This window comes from Mya arenaria, chromosome 4 (genome assembly GCF_026914265.1).
Source record: "Mya arenaria isolate MELC-2E11 chromosome 4, ASM2691426v1".
Classification (NCBI taxonomy): domain Eukaryota; kingdom Metazoa; phylum Mollusca; class Bivalvia; order Myida; family Myidae; genus Mya; species Mya arenaria.
Genome location: NC_069125.1, coordinates 49,458,732 through 49,479,261, shown reverse-complemented (window position 1 = coordinate 49,479,261; position 20,530 = coordinate 49,458,732). Strand labels below are relative to the sequence as shown.

At 37.1% G+C, this 20,530-nt stretch overlaps 1 protein-coding gene across 2 annotated transcripts in view; it reads right to left on the bottom strand.

Annotated features, from left to right (window-relative positions):
• Positions 1 to 249: 249 nt before the first annotated feature.
• Positions 250 to 20,530, bottom strand: part of LOC128229677 (glutathione hydrolase 1 proenzyme-like) — a 39,373-nt gene continuing 19,092 nt past the window's right edge. The window contains exons 2-14 of one of the 2 annotated variants that reach the window (XM_052941462.1): positions 17,418 to 17,484; positions 16,742 to 17,008; positions 15,654 to 15,751; positions 9,797 to 9,907; positions 9,037 to 9,253; positions 7,989 to 8,155; positions 6,771 to 6,920; positions 6,234 to 6,376; positions 5,720 to 5,907; positions 3,197 to 3,272; positions 2,881 to 3,021; positions 2,522 to 2,635; positions 250 to 2,107 (exon numbers count right to left, since the gene is read on the bottom strand). In XM_052941462.1, the coding sequence (XP_052797422.1) occupies positions 1,922 to 2,107; positions 2,522 to 2,635; positions 2,881 to 3,021; positions 3,197 to 3,272; positions 5,720 to 5,907; positions 6,234 to 6,376; positions 6,771 to 6,920; positions 7,989 to 8,155; positions 9,037 to 9,253; positions 9,797 to 9,907; positions 15,654 to 15,751; positions 16,742 to 17,008; positions 17,418 to 17,467 (1,908 nt within the window). In that variant the 5' untranslated portion in view covers positions 17,468 to 17,484 and the 3' untranslated portion in view covers positions 250 to 1,921. Of the gene's footprint in view, positions 2,108 to 2,521; positions 2,636 to 2,880; positions 3,022 to 3,196; positions 3,273 to 5,719; positions 5,908 to 6,233; positions 6,377 to 6,770; positions 6,921 to 7,988; positions 8,156 to 9,036; positions 9,254 to 9,796; positions 9,908 to 13,438; positions 13,556 to 15,653; positions 15,752 to 16,741; positions 17,009 to 17,417; positions 17,485 to 20,530 lie in introns of both variants that reach the window. The other variant, XM_052941461.1, reaches the window with a different exon arrangement.

The window sequence follows — 20,530 nt, the reverse complement described above, 5'->3', positions numbered from 1 at the left end:
ATTACCCAACTGTCTATCCTTGCGATACATAAGTATTAGAATTGAATGAGCTCTCGGTGTACAAATTGTAAAGCATTATTATAGTAGTCATGAAAACGAATTCAAAGTACATTGTCTTCCATTGTCACAAAATAATTATAATAGGAGGCAATAAAAATCCGTTCATTGCTTTCGATTGTTCAATGAAGTAAAAAGAAATGGCCGGTGTTTGTTGATTTAATATTTATTGAATAATATTTATTTTAATGCAACAAGTTTATAAGCAGTTGATACCAATCAATTGGCAAAGTAGCCAAAGGAAAATAAGTATATATATATATATATATATATATATATATATTTGAAGAGATGATAGCGCCGACACATAGCACAATATTAATATTAGAGAGGTTGCCAAACGCGAAACGTACTTGTTACCTTGACAACACATGCTCCTTGGATAGTTGAAATCTGAAAATGTATTCCCCAAGTGCTTAATTGTTCACATATTCACACATTTACAAATGTCAATTCAAGTTTAATTGCGCTCCTTTTCATATGTTCCATTAGCAAAAGTACGCTTTTTATATAAGCGATGTAAATCAATTTCAAAGAATACAAAATAAACAATAAAAATGTCGGCTAGCAGAAACTCATCTCTCAATAAGTTTCAGTTGAATTTTACATGATTCTTGACTGATATATAGAATGGCGAGAGTAGGAAATATTTGGCGTTAGATAGTTTGCCTTTCAGCAATAGCTATTACATTCGAATGTTTCCTATATGGATATGCAACAGATTTAAGAGAAAACCCATAAGCGGTTACAACAAAGACGTGGTTCCTATCTCGGCTTAATCTTTCCATAAACGTATATCTTTACGGAATACACAGTATTGCCACCAAAGAGGTCGTGATATTCATATCTCTAGGACTGGAGTTGTCTTGGATAGACCCTAAAATGATATTGAATCCTGAATAAAATGCTAACATTGTTTCGATGTCTTTTAAAAGCCAAGATGTAAGGACGCCAATTCGTGTAGTGTCGAACACCATCACCTATGATGAATTTGCAGGAAAATGGGAGAAGGTGAGAAACTCACATGAGGAAAAAGCGTCGTTCCTCGTCGGAGGAAGTATGAAAAGCTCTTATCGTTATTACATGAATGTTGGCCATTTACCAAGCACCAATGTTCTTTTTCATTTCCTTGTGTACGATATAGTAGCCGAATGCGTTTTACTCTATACCATAAACCAACCTGTTAATACAGACAGTTTTGAAACTCCGAACGCTTTCTTGGTCTTGTTTCCTTTAAAACTGCGCTTATATATGTGATGGAAATAATCTATAAACTTGAATGTACAGTTTTTGTTTAGTTAATCTTACAAACGTTAAAGACGTTGTCTTCGACAAGAAATTGAGCAGGTATCTAACAAAAGGTTATACACTTGAATAGTTTCTGGCCGAACCTATAAATGTCCCAAAAATAACCTACATAAAACGAGATAAAACTTACCTTTCTTGTAGTCTTTCCAAAAACAACTCTTTTTTTACAATGTATTCGACACAATAAATAATATGCACATTGTCACAAATGGATTTCTTTCTATACATTAACAAAACAACTGTCGATATAATGGTTTCACATAAAGACGATTTGTCAGAAATACCCGTCATAAATAGTAAGTTGGCTTTTCAGAAGATATCTTAGAAAGGGGACAAAACCAACGATTGGTAACTAACGTTCCACAAAACGCTTTGGTAATTGGCAATAGGATGCCCATCGTTTCATTTCTTGACACAGTTAACACACGTACTAGACTAATGCGTTGGAGTTTCAATTGAAATGTCAATTGGCAACATCGAAGCAAATACGTTTACTATAAACTCCTTTAAACCTCGTATATTATTTAGTATGAAAACTCTTAGCAATGCTGTTTCATCAAGATTTTGTCCCTGACTTTACAGTTTTGAACACATAACTGGCTTTTCCAGACGGTTTACGCGGGTCCGCATAACCCTCTATCTCCCCTACTTCACTAACGGAAATTGCCTCCAAGATCGAGAAATTGTTTCCTGTAAAATTCGTAGTTTTATGACCCCGTTCATTCAGTTCATCGAGAATGTCCTGAAATAAATAAGTATACCGAATTCAAATATACTATTGTTCTCTTCGGTGAAGAGTCCAGATCTACGAAGGTCAGATACATCAATATATTTTCAGATTATACATTTCTATCAGAAACGACATTAATCCCATGATCGGGGAGGGGAGACGAACTATTTAAAGTAAATTGTTCCGTTAACACTATGGATAAAAAAGAAACCTTTATGGGCACGCCCACAAGCAAACATCTTTGCGTGATATTTAAAAATGGCTATCAGCAAAATAGCAAAAACAATATTCACAATTCTTAGAAATGTCGTTTATTTACCGACTTTGTACAGTCTATCGTCCAATACATGTACTGATTTGTTTTACTAAATTATTATCTTTCTTTTATTTTCAAATAATCAAATTAAGATTTAATCGGACCCAAACCTTTGGGAAATCCCTTTCGATGGAAAGACTGTTCTCAAATACCAGCGGGTGGAACCGTTTGGAATCCCCGACTTTATTGATAGGCACATCCAGCAACAAAGTCTGCACTAAGACCTACAACGAAATATACATTTGAAAAACAGTGAGTAAAAGAATGTCTTATCCGCATAGCGGTTTTTAGTAATTGAGACACATTAATGGTAAACGGACTCCTAGGTTCACTGTACTTATCGAAAATGACAAAAAGAGATGTAATTGTACAGTATACTTTATGATGCCACGATACATTCATTTGATTTTGATAGAGATCCATGTTTTATATACTTAAATGTTTAATATTTTAACAACAATGGACTTACTTGTGCGACTGTTGTTGCAATCTTGCTACCACCCGCTGCTCCTACAACCATTTTCACCTTCCCCTCATTGTCCACCACTATGCAGGGAGCCATCGACGACCGGGGCCGCTTCAGCGGCTCAATGCGATTAATCTTGTCCGACTTAAATGACAAATACATGTACGTACATTTGTACTGAAATATGTCTAGTGTCACCTATTTAAATTATCGGCCTTATTATGTGCTCAAAAAAGAGACATACATTATTAATGTAAAACAAAATGACAAGATAATAAGGTTGTTTTGAACTGTTTTTGGTATATGTCTTCTATATTACCCCTCGTGTTGTAAAGTCGTCCATTTCATTATTCCAAATAATGCCCGTTGAATTTGATGCAAACATGGATCCAAAGCTGAAAAACATTCGCAATGTTAATGGCAAACTTTCAAGGAACATTACTATCAAATATGAATATATCAATATTGAGTCATACCTAAACCGGTTTGGAAAATACCGCTTTATATAAAACGCATTGCTGTATAAACATATACTCCTTCAAACATATGTATTCATCAATATCAAAATCTCACTTATAAATACTAACGAACTAAACCAAATAACCGCTTTATATAAAACGCATTGCTGCATTAACACAAACTCCGTCAAAATGCAAGGCTAAATGCTTTATGAACAGTCTATTGAGAGCAATCGAAACCCAACCTAGCGTAACCGGTAAACACCGTAGCTACATCAGGTTTAAATAAACACATATAGCTGCTGATATTGGTTCTGAAATGCTAAGAAATAGTTTAAGTCAAAGCATGGACACCAATTTGTTTTCGCCACGTTGTTACAGCATATACGTGGTACATAATTATGTAAGTCAGATATGTACCCTGGTAGCCAAGCTGATAGCATCTTTAAATATTTCAACCTTAAAACTAAATTCTCGTATTTCCTAATCGGCATTGTCTTGTGCTAGGCTCTATTTTAATATGTGACCCAATCTATCACGTTTGAATAACTAATACAAAAAGCATTAGAATGTCACAAATGGACTTTTCTAATGTGTGTATTTATTTTATTGTAGAAACTATTTGTACAAGTTTGGAATATTTAGCAGTGGGATTAATATTCGAGTTCAGTAATAGAAAATGTATTTTTTATATTTTGGAATAACCAATCAACAATGGTGCATATAACGTTTGTCTAAAAGGTTTAATGGCCACCAGTCACAGATTACAAAAAAAATCCATTAAGAGCATAAGTGGTGGAACCGCTTTCCAAACAATAGCTATCAATAAGCTAAAACCATCCCTTTAAAACTGGTTATCCAAAGCATTTAAAGCAAACTTGGTAAAACATTCGCACTGTCAAGATAAGAAATGATTGTTCAAATTGTGTTAGCTATCCTTATATTTGCTGATACTAGTTGCGGAAATGAGCGTTATGGAAACGCAACGCGTTTGAGAGAAAATCTCCAAAATAACTATAACAAAGATGTCGCACCCATACTTAAATCTAGCGATATACTTAATTGTACATTAAAGGTTAATCTATATGGAATATACGACATCGATACAATACAAGGTGTGATATCAATATCTACAACTGTGGAGTTGTCTTGGACAGACCCTAAACTAACATGGACTCCTGGAGACTATGATAACATTAAATCAGTTTCGTTCAGACGCAGCGATGTGTGGACACCGGCACTTGTAATATCGGACACTATAACGTATGAAGAACTTGGAGGAATATGGGAGAAAGTGAGATATACACACGACGGGAAAGCGACCGTTTTCGTTGGGGGGAGTATAAAGAGTTCTTGTCATTATTATATGAAATATTGGCCATTCGATAAACAACAATGCTCCCTCCTCTTTGTTGGCTACGATATGCTTGCTGACGGAGTTCATCTCGGAAACAGTGACGAATATGTGAACACGACACGCTTTCAAACCCCGATAGAGTGGTCTTTGGATGATGCATACGTCACATTTGAACATTTTGACTACACCCAACTGGTTGAAATTGTGATAAAGTTTCATCGGCAGTCATCATTCTATGTCTTAACAATAATCGTGCCTGCGTTTCTGACCGGGACTGTTGGATTGACTGTTTTTCTATTACCAATTGAGAGCGGTGAACGACTCGGGTTCTCGATCACAGCAATGCTGTCTATGACGGTATTTTTAACAGTTATTGCCGATGAAATTCCAAAGACGTCCGAGCCGATTCCGCTGATGTGCATCATCGTCTTTATACTCGTTGTAATGGGATCGCTGGCAACTTGTCTGGTAGTTCTTAGTATTAAATTGTATTACAGAGACGACCGAATGGAGAAATGCAGAATACACAGATATATCATTGCTCTTGTGAAACTAGCACACCGGAATAAAATTAAAACAGAAGACAACAAGGTGGTCGAAATAACTCAATCGACGAAAAACGGGGAACGAAAGAAAATTAAAGATGCTGAAGAATTCTCAGGAGTTGAAAATAACAGAGAAAATAACAAGCTGACGTGGAAAGATGTAAGCCGAGCGGTTGACAATATTGCGTTTATTGGATTATCCGTATTTATGTATGGTAGTTGTTGCATTTTTCTTCTGGTCATCGTTCTGACATCAGATTATAATAATGACGTAAATATGTACTGATTGTATCAGTTCTAGAGCGTTCTTGATATAACAAAAAGTTATTTTGACTAGTGGAATGTTCAATACTGTGACGTGTGGTACTTGTGGAAACATGCAGTTTAACAGAAATACTAAAATAGGTATGCTATAGAGGTAAATAGAATCATAAATAACGCCTGAATATATCAAAACTCTTGAACGAACTAAAACTACTTACTACCAATTAACCGTTGAAGTTACAGAAACAGCGTCACCGTATGGACTTAGTACCGATACGTGAGACGTCCCAACGTGGTCATCGTAACTTCTCATGGCGTTCGCGTAATAACTGTAGTCATGGGTTTTGTCTGTGATTTTTGTACGCAGAACGTCAGCATATTCTTCGGATGTCATTCTTTCTATTGCCTGAAGTAATAGATTACATTACTGTCAAACCATTCCACAAATAAAACAAGTTCGATCTTCTTCTTTTAATTTTTATTTTGCATTTTTATAGTGGATTTAAATATATGTTTTATGGTCCCCGCGATTATTGAATATAACAATGATTTTTGAAAATACTATACCGCTTAAGCCGGTGTGAGCGGATGTTGACAGTATTGCACCTACTATAACTGTAAATGAACATGCCCAACAGAGGTTGATCTATGTTCTTTTCAACTAGAGTAAGAGAAACAAATATCGAGATAAAAGCAAATTAATATTGTTTATTGAAACCGCCACACTATCACCTTATTCATGTCTGGATTAAACAGCTGGTCTTCAAGCATCAACCTATCGGCGTCTGCGAATTTAAGAGCCTCTATGATCGTATGGTACACTTCACCAACACCCTCTGGTGACTCGAGATCTGCGCCCTCCCACATGAAACCACCTGGATGGACAAAATATATATATCAAGAAGCAAAAAGGTTCATTACCGACACAACTAAATTAAGTAGCAGTAGGTGATATATCATTGCAAATGGATAGCAATGGAAACCAGTGCCCTCCTCTGGCACCATTTTAGAGCTTTAATTCAAGCGATTCATCGTTTGATGATATTAAGAACAATATAATGGACTCTCCTTTGGCACCACGCATCGTGTATAGCTTAGGTTCCCGTACCATTATGTTCAAGCAATTACTTTGCGGCTATATTTGAATTGTTGAGAGCAATGGACATGAGCAATCCTCCGCTGGTACCAGGCAATGTATAGAAACATAGCTTCCATCCATTACCACCCATCCGAAAGTTTTTAATCAAGCGATTTATTAGCTTTACCTACGTTTGAGTATGTTCAGAGCGAGAGCGACTAGAGGTCCTCCCGTGGCCCCAGGCATGGTATACAGAGTAAGGTTCCCAAGCTCAACGTACACTGGTGGGTCCGTCCGAACATCGTAGTTCAAGATGAAGTCCTTCACGTCAAGTACACCGTCTGGAAATGGAATAATTAATTGAGGGATACATTTACTTTACTTGATTTTTTTTTGTATTTTCACTACCCCATTAAAATGCGGTGGCTATTGTTGAATTGTCTCGTTTTGAATGTGAACGATTTGCGAAAGTAGTACATTCAGTTTGATAGGTATTACCCTAATGGCACATCTGTCCATGTTCAGGTGTGTGCATGGTTATTTTGTAGGCGTGCATCTTTATCATAATAGAGAAAGTGTTGTATGAGTATATCACTGGCAACATGTGATGCGAACAGATATGTAGCTGAAGAGCTCTATCATGGTGGAAATAACTAGGTAATGAAAACCAATACTTTAAATCCGTACATTGTCTACTACTATGTATGCACATACTTGGTGCATTCATAACATATCAGGTATTATCTAATCTTTGAACACCTGACCGGTCCTAATGCCAATACATCATGTAACAGATCTGCCAATTTGGCTTTGAACCATTCGTTATATCAGGAAGAAGCGTGTGGCAGATGCCAGTTCCTTCACTTGTAATTGTACTGTTATTGTTTTGTGTTTTCTCTTGAATATCAATGTTCTACTCGGGTTGTCAGGAAAATCAAGGTTAATACTTCAATTGTGATGAATTACATTAAAACGAAGATGAATTAACACAATGTCGACCTTCTCTTTGCTTCACTTTCATTCCAAAGATGAACGCTATTTTTAGTGACAACGACTTCTAATAAATATGCTTACACATTCATATGCTTTAGGAATTATAAAGAACTAACTGTCGTGAAGACGAAATTAACTTTACTTTTATGTCAATTGTATGCAACATACGAAATATATACATTAAATCATACCATTTTAAAAGACCGAGTATGTTAAAAATTATTGAGTTGATGACCTGTCAAAAATGTTGCTAATTGAAAATTGGCAATGTATGTGTATGAAGCGTTTTACTTACGAAAAACATTTACTAGAAAAATGATATTCTCTGTTAGTAATGTTTATATTATAATGTGTACACTCATGAAAATAATGTCTTATGTATAATTAACTCAACTTAATTAAGGCATCAGACGAACCTGCGTCCTGTATTTCCTGGACGAGTGTGCGAGTGAGGGGGCTATTGTAGATGTGATCAGGGCCATGATCTGCCACGCCCTGTAAGGTGTCTGCCAGGTTGGGCCAGTAATGGATGTCCCCCGCCTTAAGCGGCTCTCCGGTCTCCCGGTCTGCACAGAATATGTTGCTGCAATACGAGGTGAATGCAATTGTAATTTGTATAAGACAGCCGCATGTATTTGTTTCGGGAAAAGTCAAGAAATGACCTCTTACATTTGATTTATTTTTCGTTTTGCTATTCGGTATCTTCTTGTTTAAATCCCATCACTGAACACATTGTACTTTTATATTTCCTGGACATTTGGCAATATTGGTTAGTTCTTCATTATTCTTTTAAAAGAAAAAAGCCTAAGCCTATGGAAGAGGGCGATGGCAATATTGCTCTTACCAATGACAGTAAGTACTGTCAATAAGCATTTTCAACCAAGCTGACTGCTATTTTCTTACTGTGGAGTGCTTTCTCAGATTATTCCTTTCCCCTATGTATTCATTACCGAGCGTTTTCAGTAAATTGTAAATATCATTAAACACAAATTGCGACTTACATTTTACCTTATGCTGTGTACATCCTACAGCGTAACATCGTGAAACGATTATGATGAATCTCATTTAAATGGGATTGGTAAAATGATCAAAGTCATTTTAGTCCATTGCATTTCCATACATATTGCTGATAGAAATGACTGCAATTAAATCTGACATTTAAACTAAATGGTTCGCAACAGTCAACGAGACAGTGTCCGTGTTTACAAGGAGTTGCACAACGCGCGTGTTAGCGTTAATATGAAAGCGAATCAGGTCGTTGTGAAATTGCCTGGAATCGAATCGCGAAGATTTGAAATTTTAACCAATTGTTAATGATTTAAATAGTATGTGAATTACAGCCAAATATATCGTCACCTTAGTGCAATAACTAAATAACTGCATATAGAAAAAGAAGCAGATATTGAGTTTTTGCACAAAAGTGACGATATATACACACGCACACATACAAACAAAACAATTTACCATAGCGTTGGATAATCCAGTAGCGTTTGTCCAAGTTGCTTCAGGCGACCGATGACGAATAGCAAGGCGGTTCCGGTGTCGTTGGACAGGGGGTACCCCTCCCGGAGCATTGTCACGGTGGGCGCGAACAGGTCCGCCCAGGGCAGTCGACCGTAAAGTTCGTGCGCGTATTTGTATGCCTTCAGCTCCCCGGGGATTGCAATCCGCCGGGCGTTAACTAAATGATCGGTTTGTACATGTATATGATAGAAAATAACTACCTAAGTTGTTATTATTATATAAAAAAAACAGTTTTACAATTCAATAAACGACTTTGAAAGTAGTTATGAAATCAGTTTTAAAAATGTTATCCAAAGCCTTTTTATTGTTATTATCATGACTTTACCAGCATATGAGTATGTTTACAAGATATTGCAGTAACAAGTCCATTAGTCTTGAACAACCTACAAAAATTATGCTTATATTAAAACCAAATTAAAATAATATAATTCAAATTAATAAAGAATATGTATTTATTACAAGCATATTTTTACGCATAATAAGGAAAGTTTTAGTACAAAATATATAGTAAAGACATACCGTAGACTGGACCATGCGTCCATGCTACAAACATGCATGCGTACCTTAACAAATGATGGGGTTAAATACAAGGGGCACATGAACAACTAAAACAAACTGTATTTCTTTGACGTAATTAAAGATTTGAATGTATTAAAAAGCAAGATAAATTACAACACGTTTTACGTATCGGAACACTAACTATGCTGTGTTTTATTGAACAAGATAGCGGACATAGACTCGGGTGCAACCGGAAGACCGTCCAACGCAAGCGCCCTATGGCGACCGCTGTCGTACACGAGCATAAAGCTTCCTGAAACATACCGACTCCTCCATGTTAACAAACAGTTAGTGGCCCTCCGGAAGTTAAATATAGGTTTTTTTCCCGAAGGACTGCATGAGACGATCGTGTTACTAAAAAATAAGGTTGTGTGGTCCTCGACTGTTTCAAAGCGCTAGCCCAGTTTTATTATGTTCCTTTCAATTCCGTTCTTGATAACGATATCACTATACATTACAGTGAGTGCCTTGTTACAGTGCTTTTCCCATTAGAGATGGACAGATTTTGGACATGCTGGATATTATGGTGTGTGGTGTGATTGTACAGTTATGAAATTCACAATTCTAGTTGCGTGCCTGGCAACATTGGATAAGGAATTGCAAAGAGTACACTTGCTACACAGTACATTTAAAGGGGCACCACCTTGTAGGTGTACAATATATTTTCTTAAAACTTAATCACATTTTATATTTTTTCCATTTGCCTGCTTTATTGTAGTCGTTTCTAGTATACATCCGAAGTCGATGATTGTGCATCTATTTGACGCATGAACGCTCTAATGACAAGGGCTCGGAAATAAGTGACGATAAACGAGACTGTATAATCTAAAAATAATGTAATTTAAGCTGGATGCACTTTTGTTTCTATCTTAAAGTCAATATAAACCGTTGGTTGGACACGTTGCTATTTGAAGGCACAGACAATGATTGTATTCAATCTGCCCCATTATTGTCACTGAATGCATTTCAACCGGCATCGATATCACAATTTTAATTAATCAGCATCGCCACAAGACTTTGATCCGACCGATTGTCTCTCTAGCATTAATGGAAAGTCTTGTGCAGGTGTCTCTAGTTGCCATGTCAACAATTCCAACGCCTGTGGATAAGATTCATTATTCCGTAAACAATCTGTTTCAGCGCAATCCAATTTAAGAATTTTTTATCTTGACAACTTATTGAATATTGGATTGCTTGGGAAATATTCATTGATCTATCTTCCTAAAAGTGTAAGCACATCTTTGTACGCATCAATGCAAACATCAGTCGTCCATTAATATTCCCGGCATGGTAAGCATACATACTGGTAAACATTTCCGGGGAAACGATCTGGTATAAAACCATCCGTCATTTTGAGTTGCGATAAGAACGGCGTCATGATAAACCATCCATTCACCAGGATCTGTATTTCTTCATGTTGTTTAGATGGAAATTGAAATACTGGTAAACATGCTTGGTAATCTCAAAACTGTTTATGCTAACACTTTCTACTGGTATATGATATATAAACACAGCAAACACAGTATTCTCAGAGTATCAAGTTAATAACCATGCTGTTAAAAATGAACACGTATTGCTAATACAACCTTTACCCATGCCCATTTCTATAATCTCATTTCGTTTAAAAGGATAATGGCAGTATAATCTCAGTGATGATAAGGGCATGTCCAATTCATTGGAAATTATCCTACATCTGTGATTGTCAGAGGAAACGACATGTTAAATCCTCTCGGATTGCACAAAGAGATACATGGATTATAGCACGGCCTCTAAACGCCAGCTCCACCACTTTACGGTGGTGCAAAGAAAAAGAGCTGTCGACACTTCCGTGGTGGAGTTGTGCTCTATGTTTACATGAACAAACGTGGGTATTCATTTAACGAACATATTTCGAAAATCGGAGAATGTGGTACCGTGTAAGAACACTTCTACTGTAGGCTGGTTACTATTTCGTTTCAATATTGTGCAAACTGTGGTGCCAGGAGCTTTTCTCCCGAATCGGACTTGTGCATATTTTGAGATCTGATTGCACAGCAGATACATTTCGGTGCGTACACATCCTGTAATAACATTCTCAAGCATGCAAACATAACTGTTATATAAAGTACCTATGCCGGAACACAACAACACTAATAAGCACTTCTTAAAAAGGAAAAATGCGCATATTTATAAAAGTGGTGGCGCTGTTGCCCTAGTGATGGCGCTGTCGAGAAGTGGTGGCGCTATCGAGTATGTTTTGCGCTTGAAGTAATATAAAAGGTTAACGCTTTTGGAATGAATACAAAAGTTGCTATGTTTATCGTTCATTGAACATTATGTTGGTTATGATACATACTACTTGTGGAAACAAAAGTCTACGCGAACTACCATAACCTTTTACTGAAAACTATTTCGAAAACAAACGGCTAGGTGCTGTCAATTTTTACCATAGAACTATAAGTATCTATCATATGTGTCCGGCTATGAGAGAGGTATTCTTGCATACCGGACGTGTGTTTCCGGTCCTTTGACTAGTGCTGGAAAAACGCATATTACACCACCATGTAAGATGAGTTACGCGCAACAACGCGCCACTTCTTATTTCTTTTATGGTATGGCTTATGAAAAGTACATTATTTCATTTCAATAAAGCGCAATAAAATATATAAGTATGCATTTAATTAAAATAGATAATGAATAATCGTAAAAACGCGATTTAAATATGTACTATTTGACATCAATAGTGATTTAAAATTACTGCGTTTTATGACGTCAGTAAACAACGTTTCACGCGCTTTTTTGGTAAAATGTACAAAAGTGCTTTTTCTACGTCAATTCTTCCACAAATTGATAATTTAAGATATGCAAGAAAAAATATCAATCATGTTTTTTTCCGGTTCGGATCGAAAAATCCGTCCTTCGGTCACGTTGCGTGGCCGGTAACTCGGCAAATCTCGTAACCAGCTTACGCGCGTGCACTCGGGTCGGATTTTTCTTAAAAAATACCGGACACACATGATAGATACTTATAGTTCTATGGTAAAATTAACAGCACCTAGCCGTTTGTTTTCGAAATAGTTTTCAGTAAGGTTAAGGTAGTTCGCGTAGACTTTTGTTTCCGCAAGTAGTATGCATCATAACCAACATAATGTTCAATGAACGATAAACATAGCAACTTTTGTATTCATTCCAAAAGCGTTAACCTTTTATATTACTTCAAGCGCAAAACATACTTGATAGCGCCACCACTACTCGACAGCGCCACCACTAGGGCAACAGCGCCACCACTTTTATAAAAAAAATCCTTTTTCCTTTTTAAGAAGTGCTTATCAGTTTTTTTTGTGTTCCGGCATAGGTACTATATATAACAGTTATGTTTGGATGCTTGAGAATGTTCTTACGGGGTGTGTAAGCACCGAAATGTACTTGCTATCTAATCAGATCTCAAAATAAGCACAAGTCCGATTCGGTAGAAAATCTCCTGGCACCACAGTTTGCACAATATTTATACGAAATAGTAACCAGCCTACAGTAGAAGTGTTCTTACACGGTACCACATTCTCCGATTTTCGAAATATGTCCGTTAAATGAATTATCAAATAAGATATAAATCATACTCACGTTTGTTCATGTAAACATAGAGCACAGCTCCACCACGGAAGTATCGACAGCTCTTTTTCTTTGCACCACCGTAAAGTGGTGGAGCTGGCGTTTAGAGGCCGTGTATAGGCAACACCAACATTCGAACCAATGTATAAGGTATATAAAGTATATCAAGATGCCTTCAGTTGCGTGTACCCCGCACCATTGTGGTTGGTCATGTTTTGGTAGATGGCCTCTGTGATGTCCCCGGGCGCCACCTCCCGGCCGTCCACGGTGTAGGCGTCCCGGGCGTTCCGGTCATAGATCACCATAAACATACCTAGCATACGACACCAAAACCCTGGTCATGTTATTTTTCAAAAGAAACGTTCGGAAGCACAGAATGTAATCTATGATAACAACCACTTTTGAAACAGTTCAGACAGTAGTTATAAGTGCAACCTAGCACCGGCCTTAGCGGTTTTCTGTTTTCAAGCAGCATTAACAAACACTCATGAATACTAAATGAGAGCATTTTGTTCCAACATACCGAGAGCAATAGCTTGCAATGAGCTCTATTCCAAACAAATTCGTTAATTCATGTCTACTTTGACTTAAATAAATAATAAATTTGTAAAAAAAGTGTCACCCTGGTTTGGTTGTAAACTTTTACTTGAGCGTCTTGTTTTGGTGAAATGACAGACAGACAGACAAACAGACAGACAGACAGACAGACAGTATATTATGACTTGTACAGTGTACAACGTCACCAACACTTGTGTTTATAATGATCAATGTCAACGTGTAATGCAAATAAGGAGGCAATTCAATTGCGTTATCCGTATCTATACAGTAAGTGTGAACACGAAGAAAGGCTCATTATACCAGTGATCTCATAGGCTCATCATTAGAGCTTTACAGTCGGGATAAACTCGATATTGGATGCATTCGACATAAAACGTTACGCTAATATTTAGTGCAGCATTAAATTATATGGTGGCCATTTCAGTCAACCAGAAAATCACAAAACAAAAGCAAGCTAAATATTGATTTTAACATAAACATGAAGGAAAGGCTTAATTAAACACTTGCATGTTCTGGAAGCAGAACTATATTTGTAGTAGTTTTTCAAGGCTATCAACATCATTTTGCGTGCCAGAGGCACTAATGCACTTCATAAGTCGGAAACTGCCATAAGACGCATGATAAGTGTAAGTTTAATTACCAATACAACCAGTTTTGACTTACAGATAGTTACAAGTATTTGCTAATTTAGATATTTTTTTTCGTCAGATTTTTTTTAAAAAGAATATCAATACTGACAATAGTACAAAAATATGATACACAGCATCACATAAAAGAAATCCATCTTTTTAGCATCTCAACATATTGTTTTCATTCAGTTTATCGATGAATGTTCTTGCGTTGGAGGCAAGTTCTAACGTTTGTTAAGTTTGCGCATATATTATATTGATATATCTATTGTTAAAATATATTATTACAAAAATGACAATATGTTTCCGACATGGGACAGTGAATAAGATCACGTGATTTTAATATTTTCTTCGTTCAAAAAAGATCAAAAATTATATAATGTACTGAAACAACAGTGAGGGAATTGCTTTTACATCATAATTGAAATATTATTCAAAGGAAACAACCGTGAGTGAAATGATCTCGTTCGATACGGTAACATGTTATGTTATGTTTGAATGGAGTCAGAGAGCGCTTGAAAGTTTGAATCAAAATTCTGTCATTATGTGTGCACGACGCTTGATTTACTTTACGATTTTATCACGAAGCGTTTGGAATATTTTTCAACGCATTCCTGATGCCAGTCTGGAAAATGCATTTAACAGAACTCTATAACTTTAGGTGAGAAACATTTGATATTGAATTGCTTCTTTCTTACAAGACTCAACCTAAAGTTAAGTTCATAAAAAACCCAGATACACCGAAATATGTACTAAATGGTATTACAGTACAGAACAGTACAGTACAGTACAGTACAGTACAGTGCAGTGAGTGCAGTACAGTATAATACAGTACACAACAAGAATGAATATAAAACATAATGCATTTAAAGGAAATGTATTAAAGACGTAGCTGATTGGTTGCTGATCTCCCTCGATTCCATTAACAAGAGTCCAGCCCTCATGCTATTATGGACATGTTCGGGAGAATATCGCATAATGGCGAACAGCAACCAACCATCAAACTTACAGAGTAAGTTGCGATTACTGTCCAAAAAGGTTGAATACTATTATTTCATAAATAGTTATCAAGAATGCCCAAATTATTATCTATTTCCGTACACCAGAGTGATGATGCTATAAACGTTAGATTTATCATTATTAAACCTCTGATGATGATGATGATAATTCTTACACATCACCACTATGAATGAGAATGATTATCATTATAATGTTAAGATTTACCTCCACCGATGCCCATGCTTTGCGGAGTACGTACGCCGTTACATATGAGGGTGGCTATAGCCGCGTCGACCGCTGTTCCCTGGCGGTCCAGAATGTCCCTTCAAATATCAACAATAAAGTTGAAAAACGGTATTATTCGAAAGCACGACGTACATGGAAATGAAATATTGGAAACTAAAAGGACACGCCCCAAAAGCCGAACGTAAAAATCCACATGGTGTGTTATTCCCATGTGTATTAACCTGAGTCACGTTTGTGTGCCTGATTCTTACTATGAGGCTCCCATTCGGAACTCCTCGGCCATTTTTATCGAAAACAACCGCGGATTTATATTAAAGAATACCAAGAGTTTAGTCGTTAACTATAACTGCAAAATTAAATTACAACGCGATCTACCTGCAACGGACTTAAACATACCAATTTCTGAGTTTGTAAACCGTGCAATACATCCAAGGTTGTTTTCGATAAAAAATGGCCGAGGAGCTCCGAATTTGAGGCTCCCTTTTAGATACCATTCGTCAATATTTAATTAATACATATAACATGTTTTGAATTAGGACACCGAGTTTTCGTTTCATGTACTTTATTCTTTGTGATAGTCGTTTTTCTTTAGCAAAAATATAAGCGATCTGATTAAACGTTTTCAGCTTATAGACTTGCTCCAACTAATACTCAATCCTTGGCACTTCCTGTTGTATTCAACATAGCACAGCTGGACGTATGAACCATTCACCCCCTGATTATGAAAACTGACCATATGTATGTTCTATATAAACAGGTTCTAATTAACTCGATAATTACCCAATATACAAATATCTGACGCTGATATGACGTGACTAAGGTAAATTTGGTGAACAGACAGAAACCATTAATGCACGTTGTTTTAACTTTATGTCATGAATAATTCTGATAAGTGATTTTACGACTTAATTAAATAGGTTTCCGTTTTATCACTCGCATGCTGGTATTTCATTAACTGATTACCATTTAAACTGCATCTGTTCGAGCAAGTGCTTAGTATATCTGCGCAAAGATGTAGTTACCTTAATGGTCAAGTAAACACAGTTTTATGAGCAATATTGGCGTACCTGCCTACGTCAGAGCATGCCGCGTGGTCGGAGACGACGGCGCCGATCGGCACTTGCATATGCTGCTCTCCATCACCGACGGATCCTGCCTCGCTGTTTTTCCGGCTAAGCCCAACGGCTAACCCAATAGCGAGCCCAATTCCGTAGAGCAGCAACATCACCAGCACCACAGTGATGCAGATCATCCGGTTTCTCGTGCAGTGGCATACTTTGCACGTGCGAGGCTTCTGCGCGTAGTCTTTTTTCTCGTGCACGCTGAACAGGGGACTGCATGGTAGGATACAGTTATGACAGTTATGGTCAGTTCAAGTGCAAAGGTTGATAAACATGGAACCATCCAACACGTTTTACCTGGCAAACTGGTCAGATTTGCACGTATTTAAGCAATTAAACATGATACGAAACAGAACAGGGCACATGTGGTTGTTTACGGTAAACAGGGAATGAGTTTATAACTGGTTCTTCTAACCATCGTTTAGAAATATTTTTTTTTCAATTCAGAGTTCAGTATCTGCGTAATCAGAGTTGACTTTTTAATAGAAAGGAAGCTAAAGGCTGTTCGGTATCTATGTAGTGCCCATGAATATTGTATGCAAGATTTTAACTGTATGCGGGAGCTCAATCGCAGATAAATGTGTTCTTAATTGTATGTACATGTATACAAGAAACCACCTACTCTTGCGCGGCGGCTGGTGTTTCTGGGTCCCGGGTCTCCACTTCAGACATCCTCACCTGTCAACCGTCTGAAAACGATATTACAATGTACCTCATAAACCTGGCCACTTTTAATGAATAGTATCTTTAAAACATAGAATCCGTTTTGCAAAGAGAGTACATACTACATATACCAGGGAGTTGCGGAGATACATATTCAAGAGAGTTGTATAAGTACTACATAGATACTAGGAATATATATCATGGAGATGCCTATATGTTACATATATCAGAGAGTTGCAAACATACGATATAGATATAGATTAATGAAATTATAGAATTCACTACATAGAGCAGGAAGTTTCGAATATATTACACAATCCAGGGAGTTGTATAAGTACTACATATACCATAGAGATGCCTACATGTTGCATATTCCAGGGAGTTGTAGAAGTACTACATATACATGGGAGTTGCCTACATGTTTCATATTCCAAGAAGTTGTATAAGTACTACATATACCATGGAAATGCCTACATGTTGCATATACCAGGGAATTGTATAAGTACTACATATACCATGGAGTTGCCTAAATGTTGCATATACCAGGGAGTTGCCTACATGTTGCATATACCAGGGAATTGTATAAGTACTACATATACCAGGGAGTTGCCTAAATGTTGCATATACCAGGGAGTTGCCTACATGTTGCATATACCAGGGAGTTGCCTACATGTTACATATACCAGGGAGTTGCCTACATGTTACATATACCAGGGAGCTGCCTACATATTACATATACCAGGGAGATGCCTACGTGTTACATATACCAGGGAGTTGCCTACATATTACATATACCAGGGAGTTGCCTACATATTACATATACCAGGGAGCTGCCTACATGTTACATATACCAGGGAGTTGCCTACATATTACATATACCAGGGAGCTGCCTACATATTACATATACCAGGGAGTTGCCTACATGTTACATATACCAGGGAGCTGCCTACATATTACATATACCAGGGAGTTGCCTACATGTTACATATACCAGGGAGTTGCCTACATGTTACATATACCAGGGAGATGCCTACATGTTGCATATACCAGGGAGTTGCGCACATACTATATAGATCCTGGAGTTGTGTACATATTACGTACACCAAGGTGTCGAGGACATATATCAAGAGGCTGCGTACGAACACCATATAACAACGAGTTGTGTATATACTACATATAACAGGGGAATTGCGTACGTACTATATAGTAGGGATTTGTGTATATACAACATATAACAGGGGTTTGTGTTCGTACTATATAGTTGGGATTTGTGTATATTCTACATATAACGGGGAATTGCGTACGTACTATATAGTAGGGATTTGTGTATATTCTACATATAACGGGGGAATTGCGTACGTACTATATAGTAGGGATTTGTGTATATACTACATATAACAGGGGAATTGCGTACGTACTATATAGTAGTGATTTGTGTACATTCTACATATAACGGGGAATTGCGTACGTACTATATAGTAGGGATTTGTGTATATTCTACATATAACGGGGGAATTGCGTACGTACTATATAGTAGGGATTTGTGTATATACTACATATAACAGGGGAATTGCGTACGTACTATATAGTAGGGATTTGTGTATATACAACTTATAACCGGGGAATTGCGTACGTACTATATAGTAGGGATTTGTGTATATACTACATATAACAGGGGTTTGCGTTCGTACAATATAGTAGGAATTTGTGTATATACAACATATAACCGGGGAATTGCGTACGTACTATATAGTAGGCATTTGTGTATATACTACATATAACAGGGGAATTGCGCACGTACTATATAGTAGGGATTTGTGTATATACTACATATAACCGGGGAATTGCGTACGTACTATATAGTAGGGATTTGTGTATATACTACATATAACAGGGGAATTGCGCACGTACTATATAGTAGGGATTTGTGTATATACAACTTATAACCGGGGTTTGCGTTCGTACTATATAGTAGGGATTTGTGTATATACTACATATAATAGGGGAATTGCGTACGTACTATATAGTAGGGATTTGTGTATATACAACATATAACAGGGGTTTGTGTTCGTACTATATAATAGGGAGTTGTGTATATACTACATATAACGGTGAATTGCGTACGTACTATATAATAGGGAGTTGTGTATATAATACATATAACAGGGGTTTGCGTTTGTACTATATAATAGGGAGTTGCGTACGAATTACATAACAGGGAGTTGTGTACATACGACATGTGCTAGGGAGTTGCTTACGTACTACATTACCAGGGAGATGCGATCGTACTACATGTACTACGCAGTTGTGTACGTACTACATATTCTATGGAGTTGTGTACGTACTACATATACCACGGAGTTGGGTACGTAGTTCATATACAACGGAGTTGTGTACGTACTACATATACCACGGAGTTTGGTACGTAGTTCGTATACTACGGACTTGTGTACGTACTACATATACCACGGAGTTGGGTACGTAGTTCGTATACTACGGAATTGTGTACGTACTACATACACCACTGAGTTGGGTTCGTAGTTCGTATACTACGGACTTGTGTACGTACTACATATACCACGGAGTTGAGTACGTAGTTCGTATACTAGGGAGTTGTGTACGTACTACATATACCACGAAGTTGGGTACGTAGTTCGTATACTAGGGAGTTGTGTACGTACTACATATACCACGGAGATGCGATCGTACTACATATACTACGGAGTTGTGTACGTACTACATATACTACGGAGTTGTGTACGTACTACATGTACCGCGGAGTTGCGTATGTACTGCATATACTACGGAGTTGCGTACATACTACATATACCACGGAGTTGCGTTCATAGTTCGTATACTAGGGAGTTGCCTACTCCATAAACAAGAATGATGTGCACATACTACATTAACCTGGGAAGAATTCAGCGTATTTATTTTTGTGTTCATTAACAGCTTATTCAGGGTAAAAAACAAATGACTTTTCGCAATAAATATATATACACTATATTTGACAATTAGTTTTTGCTATGACAAATTCTTGCTTTGATTCTTTGTCAAAGTCTACACCATAAT